The sequence below is a fragment of the Otolemur garnettii genome, unplaced genomic scaffold, assembly GCF_000181295.1.
Source record: "Otolemur garnettii isolate 467f Iridium unplaced genomic scaffold, OtoGar3 scaffold00003, whole genome shotgun sequence".
Classification (NCBI taxonomy): Eukaryota; Metazoa; Chordata; class Mammalia; order Primates; family Galagidae; genus Otolemur; species Otolemur garnettii.
Genome location: NW_003852398.1, coordinates 36,570,782 through 36,585,005, shown reverse-complemented (window position 1 = coordinate 36,585,005; position 14,224 = coordinate 36,570,782). Strand labels below are relative to the sequence as shown.

Sequence of the window (14,224 nt, the reverse complement as noted above, 5' to 3'; positions counted from 1 at the left end):
GAGGCAGGAGACTCGCTTGAGCCCAGGAGTTGGAGGTTGCTGTGAGCTGAAATGCCACGGCACGCTACCCAGGGGGACAGCTTGAGGCGCTATCTCAAAAAAAAAAAAAAAAAAAAAAAAAAAAAAAAGACTGGCCTGAGCAAGAGCGAGATCTCCATCTCTACTAAAATTGAAAAGCTAGCTGGGTACCGTGACAGGTGTCTGTAGTCTCAGCTACTCGGAAGACTGAGGCGGGAGGATTGCTTGAACCCAAGAGACTGAGGTTGCTGTGAGATATGATGATGTTTTGGCACTCTACCCCGGGCCACAGAGTGAGACTGGCTCAGAAAAGCAAAAGCAAAAATACAGAATTTTAAGGTAGCAACAGCAGAGAATTAGACTGAGCATGAGTCCTTTCTGAGCACTAGGTTCTGTGTGAATTCTCATCATATAGCCCAAGAAGCTAATCCTGTGCCCAGCCTGTTTCCCCTCCTGACAAAACCAGCCCAGGCTGGCCATAGTGCCTGAGGGATGGCAGAGGGGGAGATGGGGAGGAGCCCAGAGGAATTCAGCCTCCTTAGATGGTGGAGGCTGGAGGCCTGGGCTCCCCATTCTCCTCCCCTCTAAGCTGCCCTAGCCCCAGTACCTTAGGGTCCACCTACTTCTGAATTGCTGTGCCCATGGCCAGGCCCTGCTCCAAGAGCCAACAGGCAGCACTGTTCTTCTCCAGCTGGGCAATAGCTTCATGCCACTGACTTGAATCCTTCGGACTATCCAGCCTCCAGCCTGTTCTTCTTTCTACCTGTTCTCTCTTCTAAGCTACTGCTCTCAGGTTCCAGAAGTTGTCTAACCAGTTTGAAGCCTCTTCAACTCCTCAGCACTTTCCTCTCCACCCTCTCCTCCCAGTACTCCCCAGGGTGCTGTTGAAACAGAGCCCCACCCCTTATAGCTCCAAGGATACTCAATTCAATCTAAACCACACAAGGTGACAAGGTGGAGAAATTGTCCGTGGTCCCAGATACACAGTAGCATAAATGAACCCCCACATACAGACTCTGTTGTAAACTTTCTAAACATCTGGTCACACAGGTCCACATAAGGGGGGGCCCAGCTCCACACCTGATCCTACTGACTGCTCTGCCAGTTCCTTGGCCCTGGCTCCCCTCCTGATCCCTGGGAGTTGTCTCCTGAGTGAGGGCCAGGGAAGGAGGGGCCTAAGGCAGGTCCTGCAACGTGTAGTGAATGGAAGGGCCAGTGCTCCAGTACAGCTCCCAGGAAAAGCCAGAGGGCACTTCCATTCCTCGAGCAGCCAACCCCCCATATCTAAATCTCCTCCAAGCCCTGCTGCTGCTCAGTCTGGTATTTGGCTATTGTCTCAGCCTCAGTTTCTGTGTCTGTCAAATGGAGATTAAAGTGTCTGTCCTGTCTCCCTCCCAGGGCGTCAGCAGATGAGAGACACTCACAAAAGAAACTGAAAGTCATAGTGCTACCAACCTCAGGTTTCTAGACCAAAGTGGGGCCCCGGGGAAAGGAAAGGGCCTCCAGCCAGAAGAATTTCTGGTGCTAGCAGGACTGAAAGCCAAGATTCTGAGTCTGGCTGGTCAGGAACCCTGCCCTGCTCTGTGCCAGGCAGGCACCCAGGGCACAAGACAAAGGGTACCAGTTAGAGACAAAGGCAGAGTGTAGAAAGTGAGCAGCTGTGGGTATAGACCATGTGAGACTATTCTGTGAGGAGAACAGATAGAATGAAGTTGTCTGTGTAGGCATGCTGCACGGTGCCTGTAGCCTTGGTTTTTTTGTTTTGTTTTGTTTTTAGAGACAGAGTCTCACTTTGTCACCCCAGGTAGAGTGCCGTGGCGTCATAGCTCACAGCAACCTCCAGCTCTTGGGCTTAGGCGATTCTCTTGGCTCAGCCTCCCAAGTAGCTGGGACTACAGGTGCCCGCCACAATGCCCAGCTATTTTTTTGTTGCAGTTTGGCCAGAACCAAGTTTGAACCTGCCACCCTTGGTATATGGGGGCGGCCCCCTACCGACTGAGCCACAGGCGCCACACTCGAGTGATTCTCTTGCCTCAGCCTCCCAAGTAGCTGGGACTACAGGCGCCCGCCGCAATGCCTGGCTTTTTTTTTTTTTCTGGCCAGGGCTAGGTTTGAACCCACCACCTCTGGCATATGGGGCTGGCGCCCTACCCTTTTGAGTCACAGGTACCGCCCAATACCTGGCTATTTTTACCAGGCTGGCTTGAACCTATGAGCTCAGGTGCACCTGCCTTGCACCTGCCTTGGTGGCCTTCCAGGGATTACAGGCATGAACCACTGCACCTGGCCTTGATGGAGTTTTTTTGTATGCTAATAATTGACTGATACCTGGCAGCCCCTGGGTACTTCTGGACAGGGCTGGTCACCAGAACTACCAGGGCAGGATTAGAGGGTTGAGACTTTTAGCCCAATCCCAACCTCTGAGAAGGAGAAAGGAGTTGGAAGGTTAAATTAATCACCAATGGCCAATGACTTAATCAATAAGCCTCCATAAAACCCCCAAAGGGCAAGATTCAGAGGACTTCCAGAGAGCTGAACATGTGGAGGTTACTGGAGGGCGATATACCCAAGAAGATACAGAAGCCTCTTCCCCCATGCCCCTCCCTACTCTTCCCTTCATTTGTATCTTTCATAATGTTCTTCTTCTTCTTCTTTTTTTTTTTGTAGAGACAGAGTCTCACTTTATTGCCCTTGATAGAGTGCTGTGAAGTCACAGCTCACTGCAACCTCCAACTCCTGGGCTTAGGCGATTCTCCTGCCTCAGCCTCCTGAGTAGCTGGGACTATAGGCGTCCACCACAACACCCAGCTATTTTTTGTTACAGTTTGGCCAGGGCCGAGTTTGAACCCGCCACCCTCAGTATATGGGGCCGGCACCCTACTCACTGAGCCACAGGCACTGCCCCATAATGTGCTTTAAAATAAGCTGGTTAATCTAAGTGTTTTGTGAGTGGTTTCAGCAAATTAATGGATCCCAAAGAGGGGGCAGGAGGAGGGGCATGGGAATCCCATTGTGAAGCTGGTTAGTCAGAAGTTCTGGAGGCCCAGATTTCCTACTGACATTTGAATGGGGTGCAGTTTGGGGAAACTGAGCCCTCAGCCTATGGGATCTGATGCTATCTCCATGTAGATGGGGTCAGAATTGAATTGGAGGACATCAAGCAGATGTCCACTGTAGAACTGATTGCTTTCTTGGTTTGTGGAGAACAGGCTCCACACATTTGGTCATAAAAATCATCTGTGTTGATTACTGTGAGAGAGAGAATAGGAAAAACACTGTAAGTGGTTTTGTTTTTCCCTCAGAAAGGACATGATCAAAAACACCAATATCTGTCCTCCCAGCCCCCTAAGCAATTTTTGCAGAGAGAAGGAGTCGAGGTCACTGGGTTTTATTTGAATCCAGAGGGGACAGCCTGCCCCAGTGCCTGATGCTGGAGGAGAAAGAGAGTGGCAGCACTGAGCAGGGCTTCCCTGCCTTCCTGGAAGCCTGCAGATAGGAATGGAAAAGATCCACAGGAAGCCCCAGCTTCTTCCTGAGGAAGATGGAGTCTAGGATTAGAGCTCTTCCCTTGTGACTGGTACCTTCTCCAAGCAGGCCCCCTGGGGACCCCCACACAGCAACGCCTCCAGAACCTCTCGGCCTTGTTGGTGGGCTGCATAGATCTGGTCTTCTCCAAACTCCCCCAAGTAGTGCAAACATGTTCTGGAAAGCCTAGGGGAGCCCAGCAGAAGCCTCAGACTCTGCCCAGCACACAGAGGGGCAAACCAACCTCCATCCCAACCCTTACTCCATCCCATCATCACCTGATGGGCCAGGGGCCCCCTGTGATCATCACGCTGATGCTTGGCTCTGGCCCCTTGCTAAGCCCAGGGCCCACAAGACGTTTTACTTTGTTTACTTCTTGGACACCATAGCTGGTAGCAGTGGGGAGAAGAGGTTTTGTCATTGGCGGGAGCCCAGCAAGGAAGGACCTGTCTCTTCAATCTGGGCACACTGGGCATTTGCTGAGTTTGAGAGGGAAATCCCCTAGCCTAAGGTCACCCCTTGTCTGCGGGCCTTCTGTTCTACTTGCTCCCAGCTCCAGAGCCCAGACTTCATCCCAGCCAGCCCCTCCCTTGGACTTAAGCCCTAGTGGAGTGTGTGTGTAGTGTGAGTGGAGAGTGGGATCTCCACCCATCAATCCTGCCCAGGAAGGAGGGAGGTAGTGGTGGGATTGGCAACTCACTCCTGCCACTTCTGGGAGCAGCTCAAGTCCAAGATGTCTGTGTATACCGACTCACTCAGCTTCTGCCGTCCCTTAGAGTCTGGGGTATGAAGTCTGGCCTCTGCCTTTGCCAGATTTTGCCACATCTGGAACAAACAGGGGCTGAAACCCAGAGTCTTAGGACTGTTGCTTAGAGGGAGGAGGGCAGGGATCTCTGGGGAGAATGAGGTAGCAGGGAGCAGTTTGAGCAGGAAGCACCTGTGAGGCAGGCCGCATGGGCTGCCCCTAGACCCAAGAGCTGGAAAGTGGCAGTATTCACTTCTCTAGGGTGGGAGCTGGGGGTAGAAATGCTGAGGTGGAATGTTAGGCACAAGCACTGAGACCCCTACTTCAGGGGACACCTGCCCAGAGCAAATGCTATTTTAGTATTCTTTTTCTATTTTTTTTTTTTTGTTTGTTTGAGACAGAGTCTGAAGCCGTCACTCTGGATAGAGTGCTGTGGTGTCTTAGTTCACAGCAACCTCAAACTCTTGGGCTCAAGCAATTCTTGTGCCTCAGGTTTTTTCTTTTCTTTTCTTTTTTTTTTTTTTTTGAGAGACAGGGTCTTGCTTTTTTGCTCAGACTGGTCTCAAATTCGTGAGCTCAAACAATCCACCCACCTTGGCCTTCCAGAGTGCTAGGATTACAGATGTGAGCCACCACGCCCAGCCCCTTTTTCTATTTATTTGCCCTTTTTTTTTTAACCCTCAAATCTATAAGTTATAGGACTGAGAACATATGCTATTTTAAAACACAAGGACAGGCTCGGTGCCTGTGGCTCAAGCGGCTAAGGCGCCAGCCACGTATACCTAAGGTGGCGGGTTTGAATCCCCAGCCCGGGCCCACCAAACAACAATAATGGCTGCAACCAAAAAACGGCCAGGCTTTGTGGCGGGCGCCTGTAGTCCCAGCTGCTTGGGAGGCTGAGGCAGGAGACTCGCTTGAGCCCAGGAGTTGGGGGTTGCTGTGAGCTGTGATGCCATGGCACTCTACCCAGGGGGATAGCTTGAGGCTCTGTCTCAAAAAAAATAAAAATAAAATAAAAATAAAATAAAATAAAACACAAGAACAAGGGGGAAAAAACCCCTAACATTCAGTGGCTTCAGCACTCACAGGCCCTGCGTACACAGAGATACTGGCACATAGGCATGCTCACCAGTATATGTGTGAACTCAGACCACGCATACTCACACATGCAGGCACTCAACACACATGCACATGGGCATCACGTACACATAAATGAAGGAACCTGAGTCAGATTTGGAGAGGGAGTCTGGACTTGAGGATGGGCTTGGAAAGGGAGGAGTCTGAAAGGATAAGCAAGTGATTCCCTGGGATGAGGTACTATGAGGCTGTCCCAGGTTGTCTGCTTTCTGTTGGGCAGGCAGATGGGTAAACCGAGGCATGGAGTTTCAGATGAGGTGATGATGGTAATACCATGGAAGGCTGAATCTGGTGTTTGGAGATCAAAGGCCAGTGGTGGAATCTGTGGTAGGTGGAAGGGTCTGGCTTGTGACCCCTGGGCACAGGGGCAGGGTAGGGGGCCAGATAGGGAGAAGGACTCACCTGGTAAGCCACGGCCTTGCAGGCGTCACAGAGCAGGTGAGCAGGCATGTGAGCTGAGTACTTCTCCTCATCATCCAGTTGTGGGGCAGTGGCCATGAACTGGTCCTTGTCCCCAAGGCTGCCTGGGATGGTCCAAGCTCCCAGAAGCAGCAGCAACAATGGCAGTGACAGCCTCATGGCCTCTGGAGCCAGTTCAGCAAGCCTGGGCTATGGCTGGGTTGGAGGTATGCATGTGCATGCATGCAGTGGGGACTACCACAGGACACCCAGTCTCGACCAATGGGGAACTCACACCTCATTCCTCCCATTCTCTCCCCTCCCCCAGAGCTCCAGAGATGCCACGTGTGCACTTCCTCTAGCAGAACCCAGCTCTGGCCAACTCAGTCCCATTTCACAGATAAAGAACAGTGAGGCAAAGAGAGCAGCCAGGCTTGAGCAAGGACACATGTGGGCCGATACCGCCCATGTCCTGTGATCTGCCATGTGATAAGCACTATGCTGAGCACCTTGTGGGAGAAAGTGGTTGGTTACTGTTATTTTTATTCTTTTCCTGAAGACACAAAGGCTCAGAGGGAAGTGATAAACCCAAGGCCACATGAGACTGAAACTCAAGCCTGAATGGGCGGGCTGGCTCATGCCTATAATCCTAGCATCTGGGGAGCTCAAGGTGGGTGGATTGCTTGAGCTCAGGACTTCCAGATCAGCCTGAGAAAGAGTGAGACTCTGTCTCTACTAAAAATCAAAAAATTAGCCAGGCATCGTGGGCACCTGTAGTCCCAGTTACTCAGGAGGCTGAGGCAGGAGGATTGCTTGAGCCCAGGAATTTGAGGGTGCTGTAAACTATGATTCCATGATACTCTAGCTTGGGCAACAGAGTGAGCAGGAGTTTGAGGTTGCTATAAACTATGACACTACGATACTCCAGCCTGGGCAACTCTAGCCTGGGCAACAACGACACAAATTATATAAACATATAACTAAATAAATAACCCAAGCCTGACTAAAGCCCCCTGGCCACTAAACCTACCTGAAGGAATAAGGCCACAAGTGTGCTTGCTAGCCTAGGGCTCCCTTCTGGGGGACAAGCTCACTGGGGTGGGTACCCCCACAGTGTGTGAAAAGCACATATGGCAACCCTCTCTGGTCCTAAGGTCTCTTCCACCCAGGTATGAAAGGGCAGGAAATCAGGCACCTTACACCAGTGATTTTACCCATCCATGGGTCAGCGATTTATTTATTTCATACCAGGATGAGGTGAGACACCTGAGGTGGCCCCAGGGACTTCCATGCCATTCAGAACCAGAATCTTAAGCCAAGAGATTTCTGGGTTATTCTGTCTCATATTTCTAGTCAGCTTGCAGTCCAGGCAGGGGGGCAGAGACTCTGAAGGCACCTGGCCTCCCACAGCTCTGGAAAAGGACAGCATTGATCCTCATCCCAGAGAGTGCTTTTAATAGTAATTGTCCTCCTCAAACTCATCATGCCACACACCAGTCCAACAAGGCTCAGCCATTTCAAGCTCAGAACTATACACAGACCATCTCCCATCTCGTGCAGATCCCTCCTCATCTCCCTGAACCCTCCTCAGAGATTTGTGAATCTGAGGGCAACCAAAGCACAGGCTCTGGGTCCTGTCCCTTCCTGTGCTGTGACTGTCTGCTTACAGGGGAGTGAGACCAGCTGGCAGCTTCAGGTCCCTCGACCTGCCTCAGACAAGGATATCCCTTTTACTGCCAGCTCTAACCATTATCCATCCCCCCAGGGGTCAAAGCTCCCTGGGACAACAGTCCAACCATCCTTCCTCTTCTAAGTCCTTCCTAATGACTCATTTCAACTGCAGTCTACTTGGGTGGGAATGGCTGAAACCTTGCCCCTTTCCCAGGATGAGCCAGTTCAGCTCTGAGGCTCAGAGCAGAAGCCAAGTGAGAGACTGGGGATGATTGGAGGCTTCAGGAGTTAGGCTCCCAGTTGGAGATCACAGTCACCTGGGCCCACCTTACACCTCGCTCTCCCACCCCAAATGCCAGGTTCAGCCTCCACAGCCCCTCCCTGTATTACGTCCTCACTCCATCTCTGCTTGCTGTCCCCTCACCTCCCTCTCTCAGCCCCAGCCTGGCCTGTGGCTGTACTAGTCTCTTTTCCCCCACAGCCTCCCAGGCCAAAATTCAGGTCCTCTCCCAAAAAAGCATATTGAATAGCAGGAGTCCTTCCCTTCCATTTTTACCAGTGGCAGATGGCCTGCTCCACTTCCCTTCAGGGAGGGAAAGACAATTCAGTGCCCATGGAGACAGCCCTTGTTCTCTGCTGTTCCCATTCCTGTTGCCCCCTGGGGGACCCCAACACCTCCTTTGATTGATTCCTGGGGACAAGCCCTGGGACTCTTCACTTTTACATATTTGCTTGCCTGCACATACACAAACATACACATCACATCCTGGGAATGCTTGGGAAAGGGATATACAATTTTGTTGAGGGAGGAAGTAGGCAGCCACTTCCTGAGCCCCAGCTTCATTAGCTCTAGGTCTCAGACATTTTCATTGAAGGTCATTTCTGGTCTGACAACTGGCTGGAATAAGCGAAGGAAGGGGTGATGGAAGGAAAGGAGGGCAAGGGACCCGGTGGCAGAACCTCCAAGGCCATCCCAGCGCCCCAATTCCATGGAGATAAGGCCCTGGTGTCTCACAACGGGAACAAGGAGCCCTTGCCCGGCTGGGTGGTACCGGAGCTGTAGGGCTGGGCACAGAGGAGCAGAGGAGGTGTGGGGCTGGGGGTCCCACTCACTGGAAGGTAGTACATTCCGTCCAAGGGTCCTGCCTCAGAGGCCCATGGTAGCTGGGGGCTGTTGAGGGCTGAGGGACCCGGGGACGGCGGCAGTGAAAGGCCATGGATAGGACCATAGGCGGGCGGGTAGAGGCTGGGCCCCAGGGCCATTGGGGTGTAGACGCGACGGGGTGGCCCGGGAGACGCAGATGGCAGCAGCACTTCCACATATTGCCCGCTCTCGGGGTCGAAGAGCAGACGCAGCCGAGGCTGCCGCGGAGCCTCCACAAAGTAGTAGCGGCCGCTCTCCGGGTCCACCAGGACTTTCCCCGGATGAGCGGCCCCGGGTGGCCTGCGCAGCCACTGGGAGGGGCCTTGCGGGGACCGGTCGGTAGGAGGCGCCGAGGCAGCTCGAGGCTGGGCAGGGACCCTTCTGCCGGTTGACGCCTGGGGCTCCTGCGACAGGGGCTCCTGGACTGCAGCTGTGGGCGCGGGGGCCTCAGGAGGTGTCTCCAGTTTGGGTGCTGTCTCAGGGCTCGAGTTGGGGTGTGCCTGTGGGGAGCTGGGGAGGAGTGGTCGGGCCCCTACGGGGGACCGCTGGGATGAGCTGCGAGCGCCGCCTAGAGGGCTCGTTCGACCCTCGCCGTCGGGGACGAGGCGCTGGGTCTCTGAATCCCGGTTCTCTCCGCCAAGACCAAGCACTCGGACTCCAGGGCTTACCTCGGGCCGGCGGCCCAAGGCCAAGGCACCAGGCAGGCGGATCTCTGTGCGCGCGAAGGGTTTTGCCGTGGTGTTCTCTGCCCTCCGCCGCACGACCCCGTTGGGTTTCGAGGCGTCCCGGGGGACTATGTCAAGGGGCGGCTCTGGAGGCTCGTAGGGGTGCGGTACGACCGGCATGAAGTCCTTAAGGAAAATGGAAGTGTAGTGAGCTGGGGCTGGGGGCCCTAGCGGCTGAAGCTCTTGTGTCTTGGATGCGCCACCCTCCTCCCCGCAGGGGTCAGCAGGAGGCGCAGGCAGCCCAGAGCCAGGGCTTCCCGCCAGGAAGCTTGGCGCGTATGTGGTCTTCACCATCTTGCGCACATCTCGGGGCCGCGGAATGGCCACGCGCTGACGTACCGAGGCCGCTTTTTCATGGGCCAAGGCTTCTGGACGCTCATCAACGTCCAGGGTGGTCACAAGGTGACTGCAGGGCGGCCCAGGTGCAGCTGCCTCTGGCAATGACTGACTGCCTCGAAAGGGAAGATCTGGAATCTCCTGCGTGGATGGACTCTGCACTTCTGTTGGTACTGGAGTCCCGGGAGCGGATGGGGTAGATGATACCAACTCCTCCTGATCTACGTTCTTCTGAGCTTCGCGTGTAAATACTACGGATGAGCTGTGCACCATGGGATCCCACTTCTCTTGGGGCGATGGGCTCCAAGTACCAATAGGCCGACCTGGAGCTTCCCAGGGGAGCAAGGCCGGCGGGGACGAGTTTCTATCTGGCTCTTCTGCACACCCACCTGCGGGACGTACAATCTCCCATTGGGAAGGAGCTTCGCGGGATGGGCTGCTTGCCCTAGCCACACCCTGATTCCACTGGGAAGGGGTCGGAGGTGTAGGGCTTCTCCTCCTGACGGTTTCTTCGACTGGGGGATTCTGATTTTCCCACGCGGAGGATACTTCTGGGAACGACGGACTACTCACCCTACGTACGGTCCGATCCCACGGGGACAGGTTCTGGGGGGATGGGCAGCGAGGCCCTCGCACAGTCCCATTTGGAGCCTGCCACTGCGGGGATGGGCTTCTTGGCCTCACAGTCCTACTGGGACCCTCCCAGGGGGCTCCAGACTCGATAGGCGGACACCGTACCCTCCGGACCGTTCGATCCGAAGTCTCTTGCGGGAACCGAGTCTTGCGCGTTTCCTGGATCTTCTCTTCTGACTGCAGGAAGATGCTAGAACTAACAGGACCCAGCGGTTCCGTCCCGGGAGTGGGCTTGTCGCGCCGAATCGCTCGCTCTCGGAGGCTGGGCCATGGTCGCGGGGCTTTGACCGGGGCCAATCTATCTTGTATGCGGAGTGGCTGAGACTTAATCTTCTCTGGGACCACACGGGTGCCGCGGGACGTTTCCTGGGTCTCAGGTTCCGACTGTCCTGTGGGCCCGAAGGCGGCGCTACTAGGCACTGGGGTCTCGGGGCTCAGTTTTCTGGCCAGAGCTGTCTGTACGAAGCCCGCCGCGGCTTGCAGTCGACTCAGTGACTCGTCAAGGGAGCCGGTACGCAGGAGTAGCCGCGGGCATGGCGCGCTAGCCACCCGCGGGGGACTCTGGGGCCGGGGGCGCAGCTCGATTTGACGCTTGGGCACAGTCCGGGGCCTGGCGGGCACGGTGTGGTCCTCCAGCGCCACCTCCACACACTCAAACTGCGTTGGGGCGGCGGGACTCGGTCCCCGGGGACGCAGCTCCAGGTATGTGGCCCAGCGAGAGCCACCGTCGAGGGCCTTGGGCTGCGTTGGGACAGGGGTGGGAGACTCTGGCCCTGGCGGCAAGGGGCTGCCAAAGGCCGGCTCCATGAGCTGCTGCACCTCCAGATCCTCCGCGGCGGAGCGGGTGAACAGGGGCCCGACGCCGAAGATGACTTCCATCTCCCCCGACGGCAGCGTGCGCAGCTGGGGCTGCGGTGGCCGCGGGCCGGAGCCCGAGCCTCCAGGGAAATACGAGCCGGGCCAGTGCTGCTGGCGGCTATTCTGGGAGCTGACGGACAGGCGAGGCTGCGCGCCCGCCCCCCGCCCCGGGGCCACCCAGGGCCAATTCACTCGGTCTTCCGCGTCCGGCCTAACGTCCGGGGGCTCTGGAGAACCCGGAGCCGTGTGGTAGGAGCCTGACGAACCGGAGGAGTCCTGGCGCTGCGCGTGGGCCGTGGGCAGCTGCCTCGGGATCCCAGGCACCGCTGGCAGGGCGAGCGCGGTCAGCATGGTGGGACCGGACACCGTGCACTACCACCCTCACATTCGTCTCCGCTGGTGGCGCTTGTACTGTCCCCGCCCCGCCTGAGGATGCCGTGGGGTCACCGCGCCTTAAAGCGGCCGCATCCACTCCGGAATTACCGGAGTGACAGCAAGAGAGAACTGGGCCCTTTGCCTTACCCACTCAATCCCCCAAGCCCAGCCAACCACTGCGGGAATAGGCCAGAGCACAGCTTTGGCTGACCCGCAGGTGAAGGGAAGGCAGGCTTGAGGACTCCTCCGACTCCAGAAGTTGTCCTGGGGCCTCAGGAAGGTGCTATCCCTGGCTGGGCTCATTATCCTTAGTGGGATCTATTGAAAGAGGTTGGAGTGGACAGCTCTAGCTTTGATAAGCTGCCCAGAACAAGCCCCAGAACCTTGTAGTCGTCCCCCCAGGCACTCACAGGGGCCTTCCAGAACCTTAAGACCTGCCCTGGGGATAGGTGCTGGTGGACAAGCTGCCACCAACTGTCATTGTCTGAGGACAATGGGCACCCCATGCTCTTAAACTTCTGGCTTCTAGGTCCTGCTGTGCCTCAGGCTTCAGCTGGTCCAGAGGAAAGAGCACTGGCCCCTCCTGTGCACCCATTCTCACAACCACCCAGGAGAGGACAGATCTGGCAAATCGTCTTCCCTTCCTGAAGCAGTTCCTTGCCTGGATGTGTCCCATAATCACCTATGGCACACTCAGTGATGGCTTCTGAAAAGAATCTAGTCTGCCTATCACATCCAGCCCTGCCTGTGCAACTTGAGCAAGTGGTGGTCCCTTCCCAGATCCTTCCCCACCTTTAAAAAAGAGACACAGCACTGTCTTTTTCCTTTTCTCCCATCTGTGAAGACAGATGACCTTCTGTTTAGGGGACGTGTAAGAAGATGAAAATGTGATTCATGGCTATGACATTCTTATGTTATGGAAGGTGATTTCCCATTTTCATTGGGGTCTTGGAACCCACCAGTCTTTGGATTTTCTGGACAGGGTTCTCTTTCTTACACACACAACCCTTCCTTCCTTGGAGCCAACTTGAGAGTTAAATTTACAAGGGCACTGGAAGTGGGATGGGATGTTAATGGATAACCAGGTTTGTAATATAGGAAGGGGATTAAATACCAAAAGTAAGAAGCAGTGCCTAGTAGACAAATCCCCACTCCCATGGATCCCTATCAGGGGTTGGGAAGTAACAGGGGCTGGAGGCTTGAGCAGCATCCCCTTCTAAGCCCAGAAGTGACCTAACAGGTGGTGGTGCAAGGCTTGTCCTCCACCCTTCCCAGGAGATTTGCTTCTCAGGTCTCTAGGGTCCAGGAGGTAGGCAGGCAGGCAGATAGAAGTGCCTGCTGCCTCTTTCCCTGGAGGTCAGGTCTATGGCCAAGGGACCACAGAGATAGGAAGAGAAGGAATGGGACTCCCCGAAGCACAGAAGGCAGAAGTTGGGCATTATATCCAGAAAATAGGAAGATAACGGCCATTTTATTTTTCCCTGAGACGCTGGTGGTTGCAAGCCTGACGAGACCCTGAGGCTTTCTTATGCTTCTGGTCCAGCACCTGGGCCATGTAGTTCTCCTGCTGCTTCTGGATCCGGCAGTCAGACATATGATTCCTGCAATGGAGCCTGCTGGTTGTGGGCTGTGGATAGCACAGGGTAGGGGCCAGAGGTCTGGCTCCCTACTTTCATCAACAACCCCCAGCCTGGCCCAGACCCCTCACCTGAAGATCTGTTTTTGCTGGCTGATAACTTGCTGCAACTCCTTAATCTCATTCTCTTTGCCATTAAGTATATCTTCTTGCTTTATAATGTGAGACTCAATTTCTGTGGGGGAGAGAGGCAGGGAGGAGGGGTGGTTCCCATCCCATAAGCCATAAGCTCCTTCCTCAGATAAGGCATTCTCTCAAGGGACTTTTCAGAATTTAGCTCTCCTCACTCAGGGGTTCTGCATGAATAGTTGCAAATAACTTAGTATGAATTAGTTTATTATGAAGTCTTGGGGTGGGGGTAATGTTTGATTTGTTGTGTCAATGACTTCATAACTCTATTCTGAATCAGCAGACCCACTGTGAGGTCAAGTGAAAGTCCCTGGAGAGAGGTGAGCTGTCCTGCCCAAAGGCAAGAGGATGGATGGCTCCTGCTCTCAACTACTGTAGGTCTTTACAGATGTCACCTTCTGGGTGAGCTCCTCCCTAGTCTAAAATGACAACATCTCCCAATATTTCCTATCCCCTCTCCATGCCTTATTTTTCTTCTTAGCATTTATATCTAACATACCCCTACTAGAATATAAGGTCCAGAAGGATAAGGACCTTTGTTTTAGTCATTGTTTTATCCCTAAGGCCTAAAATAGTACCTGGCACATAGAAAGTGCACAATAAACGTTATTTGTGAAATGAATGAATGGGCTGTCCCCTGGGGGTTTAGGACTTAGAAACATCACATAGTTTACACATCAGTCCAACCAGATCTTCAGAGGGTGGACTGGATGCTTAGCCCCACGTTAGGGCTTTAGGTGTGGTGGGAGAAAATGAGATCCCTGCTCTTAAAGAGGTAGCTTCAGAAAGGAGAGCTAAGACTAAAACTTGGGAACTAGCCTGGTATGGTCACTTGAGCCCATAATCTCAGCTACATGGAAGGCTGAGGTAGAAGGATCTCTTTTTTTTTTTTT

At 54.3% G+C, this 14,224-nt stretch overlaps 3 protein-coding genes across 5 annotated transcripts in view; all 3 read right to left on the bottom strand.

Moving 5' to 3' along the window:
- Positions 1–3,390: 3,390 nt before the first annotated feature.
- On the bottom strand, positions 3,391–6,044 carry MZB1 (marginal zone B and B1 cell specific protein). 2 transcript variants are annotated; one of them, XM_023515984.1, is made up of 5 exons: positions 5,828–6,044; positions 4,244–4,368; positions 3,822–3,932; positions 3,651–3,729; positions 3,391–3,550 (listed from the first exon to the last, which is right to left on the bottom strand). In XM_023515984.1, exons 1-5 carry the CDS (start codon positions 6,002–6,004, stop codon positions 3,407–3,409), a joined length of 636 nt encoding a protein of 211 aa, XP_023371752.1. In that variant the 5' UTR covers positions 6,005–6,044; the 3' UTR covers positions 3,391–3,406. The 2 variants fall into 2 exon arrangements, with proteins under 2 accessions (XP_023371752.1, XP_003782194.1); XM_003782146.3 differs by having other exon boundaries at positions 3,391–3,729.
- Positions 6,045–8,501: 2,457 nt separating this feature from the next.
- On the bottom strand, positions 8,502–11,542 carry PROB1 (proline rich basic protein 1). The gene has a single exon (XM_003782145.3). The coding sequence runs from the start codon at positions 11,540–11,542 to the stop codon at positions 8,507–8,509; it is 3,036 nt and encodes a 1,011-aa protein (XP_003782193.1). The 3' UTR covers positions 8,502–8,506.
- A 1,467-nt stretch (positions 11,543–13,009) lies between these two features.
- The window catches only part of SPATA24 (spermatogenesis associated 24), a 9,733-nt gene continuing 8,518 nt past the window's right edge, over positions 13,010–14,224 (bottom strand). Inside the window, exons 5-6 of one of the 2 annotated variants that reach the window (XM_003782144.3) lie at positions 13,275–13,377; positions 13,010–13,167 (exon numbers count right to left, since the gene is read on the bottom strand). In XM_003782144.3, coding sequence (XP_003782192.1) covers positions 13,038–13,167; positions 13,275–13,377 — 233 coding nt within the window. In that variant the 3' untranslated portion in view covers positions 13,010–13,037. Of the gene's footprint in view, positions 13,180–13,274; positions 13,378–14,224 lie in introns of both variants that reach the window. The other variant, XM_023515975.1, reaches the window with a different exon arrangement.

Excerpts from the sequence above, each read along its gene's own strand:
- PROB1 (XM_003782145.3), bottom strand. The coding sequence starts at position 11,542 with ATGCTGACCGCGCTCGCCCTGCCAGCGGTGCCTGGGATCCCGAGGCAG.
- MZB1 (XM_023515984.1), bottom strand. The coding sequence starts at position 6,004 with ATGAGGCTGTCACTGCCATTGTTGCTGCTGCTTCTGGGAGCTTGGACC. Across the intron at positions 4,369-5,827 it reads GCAAGGCCGTGGCTTACCAG|ATGTGGCAAAATCTGGCAAA; the intron begins GTGAGTCCTTCT and ends TGTTTGTTCCAG. Across the intron at positions 3,933-4,243 it reads TGCTCCCAGAAGTGGCAGGA|CTATGGTGTCCAAGAAGTAA; the intron begins GTGAGTTGCCAA and ends CACTGCTACCAG.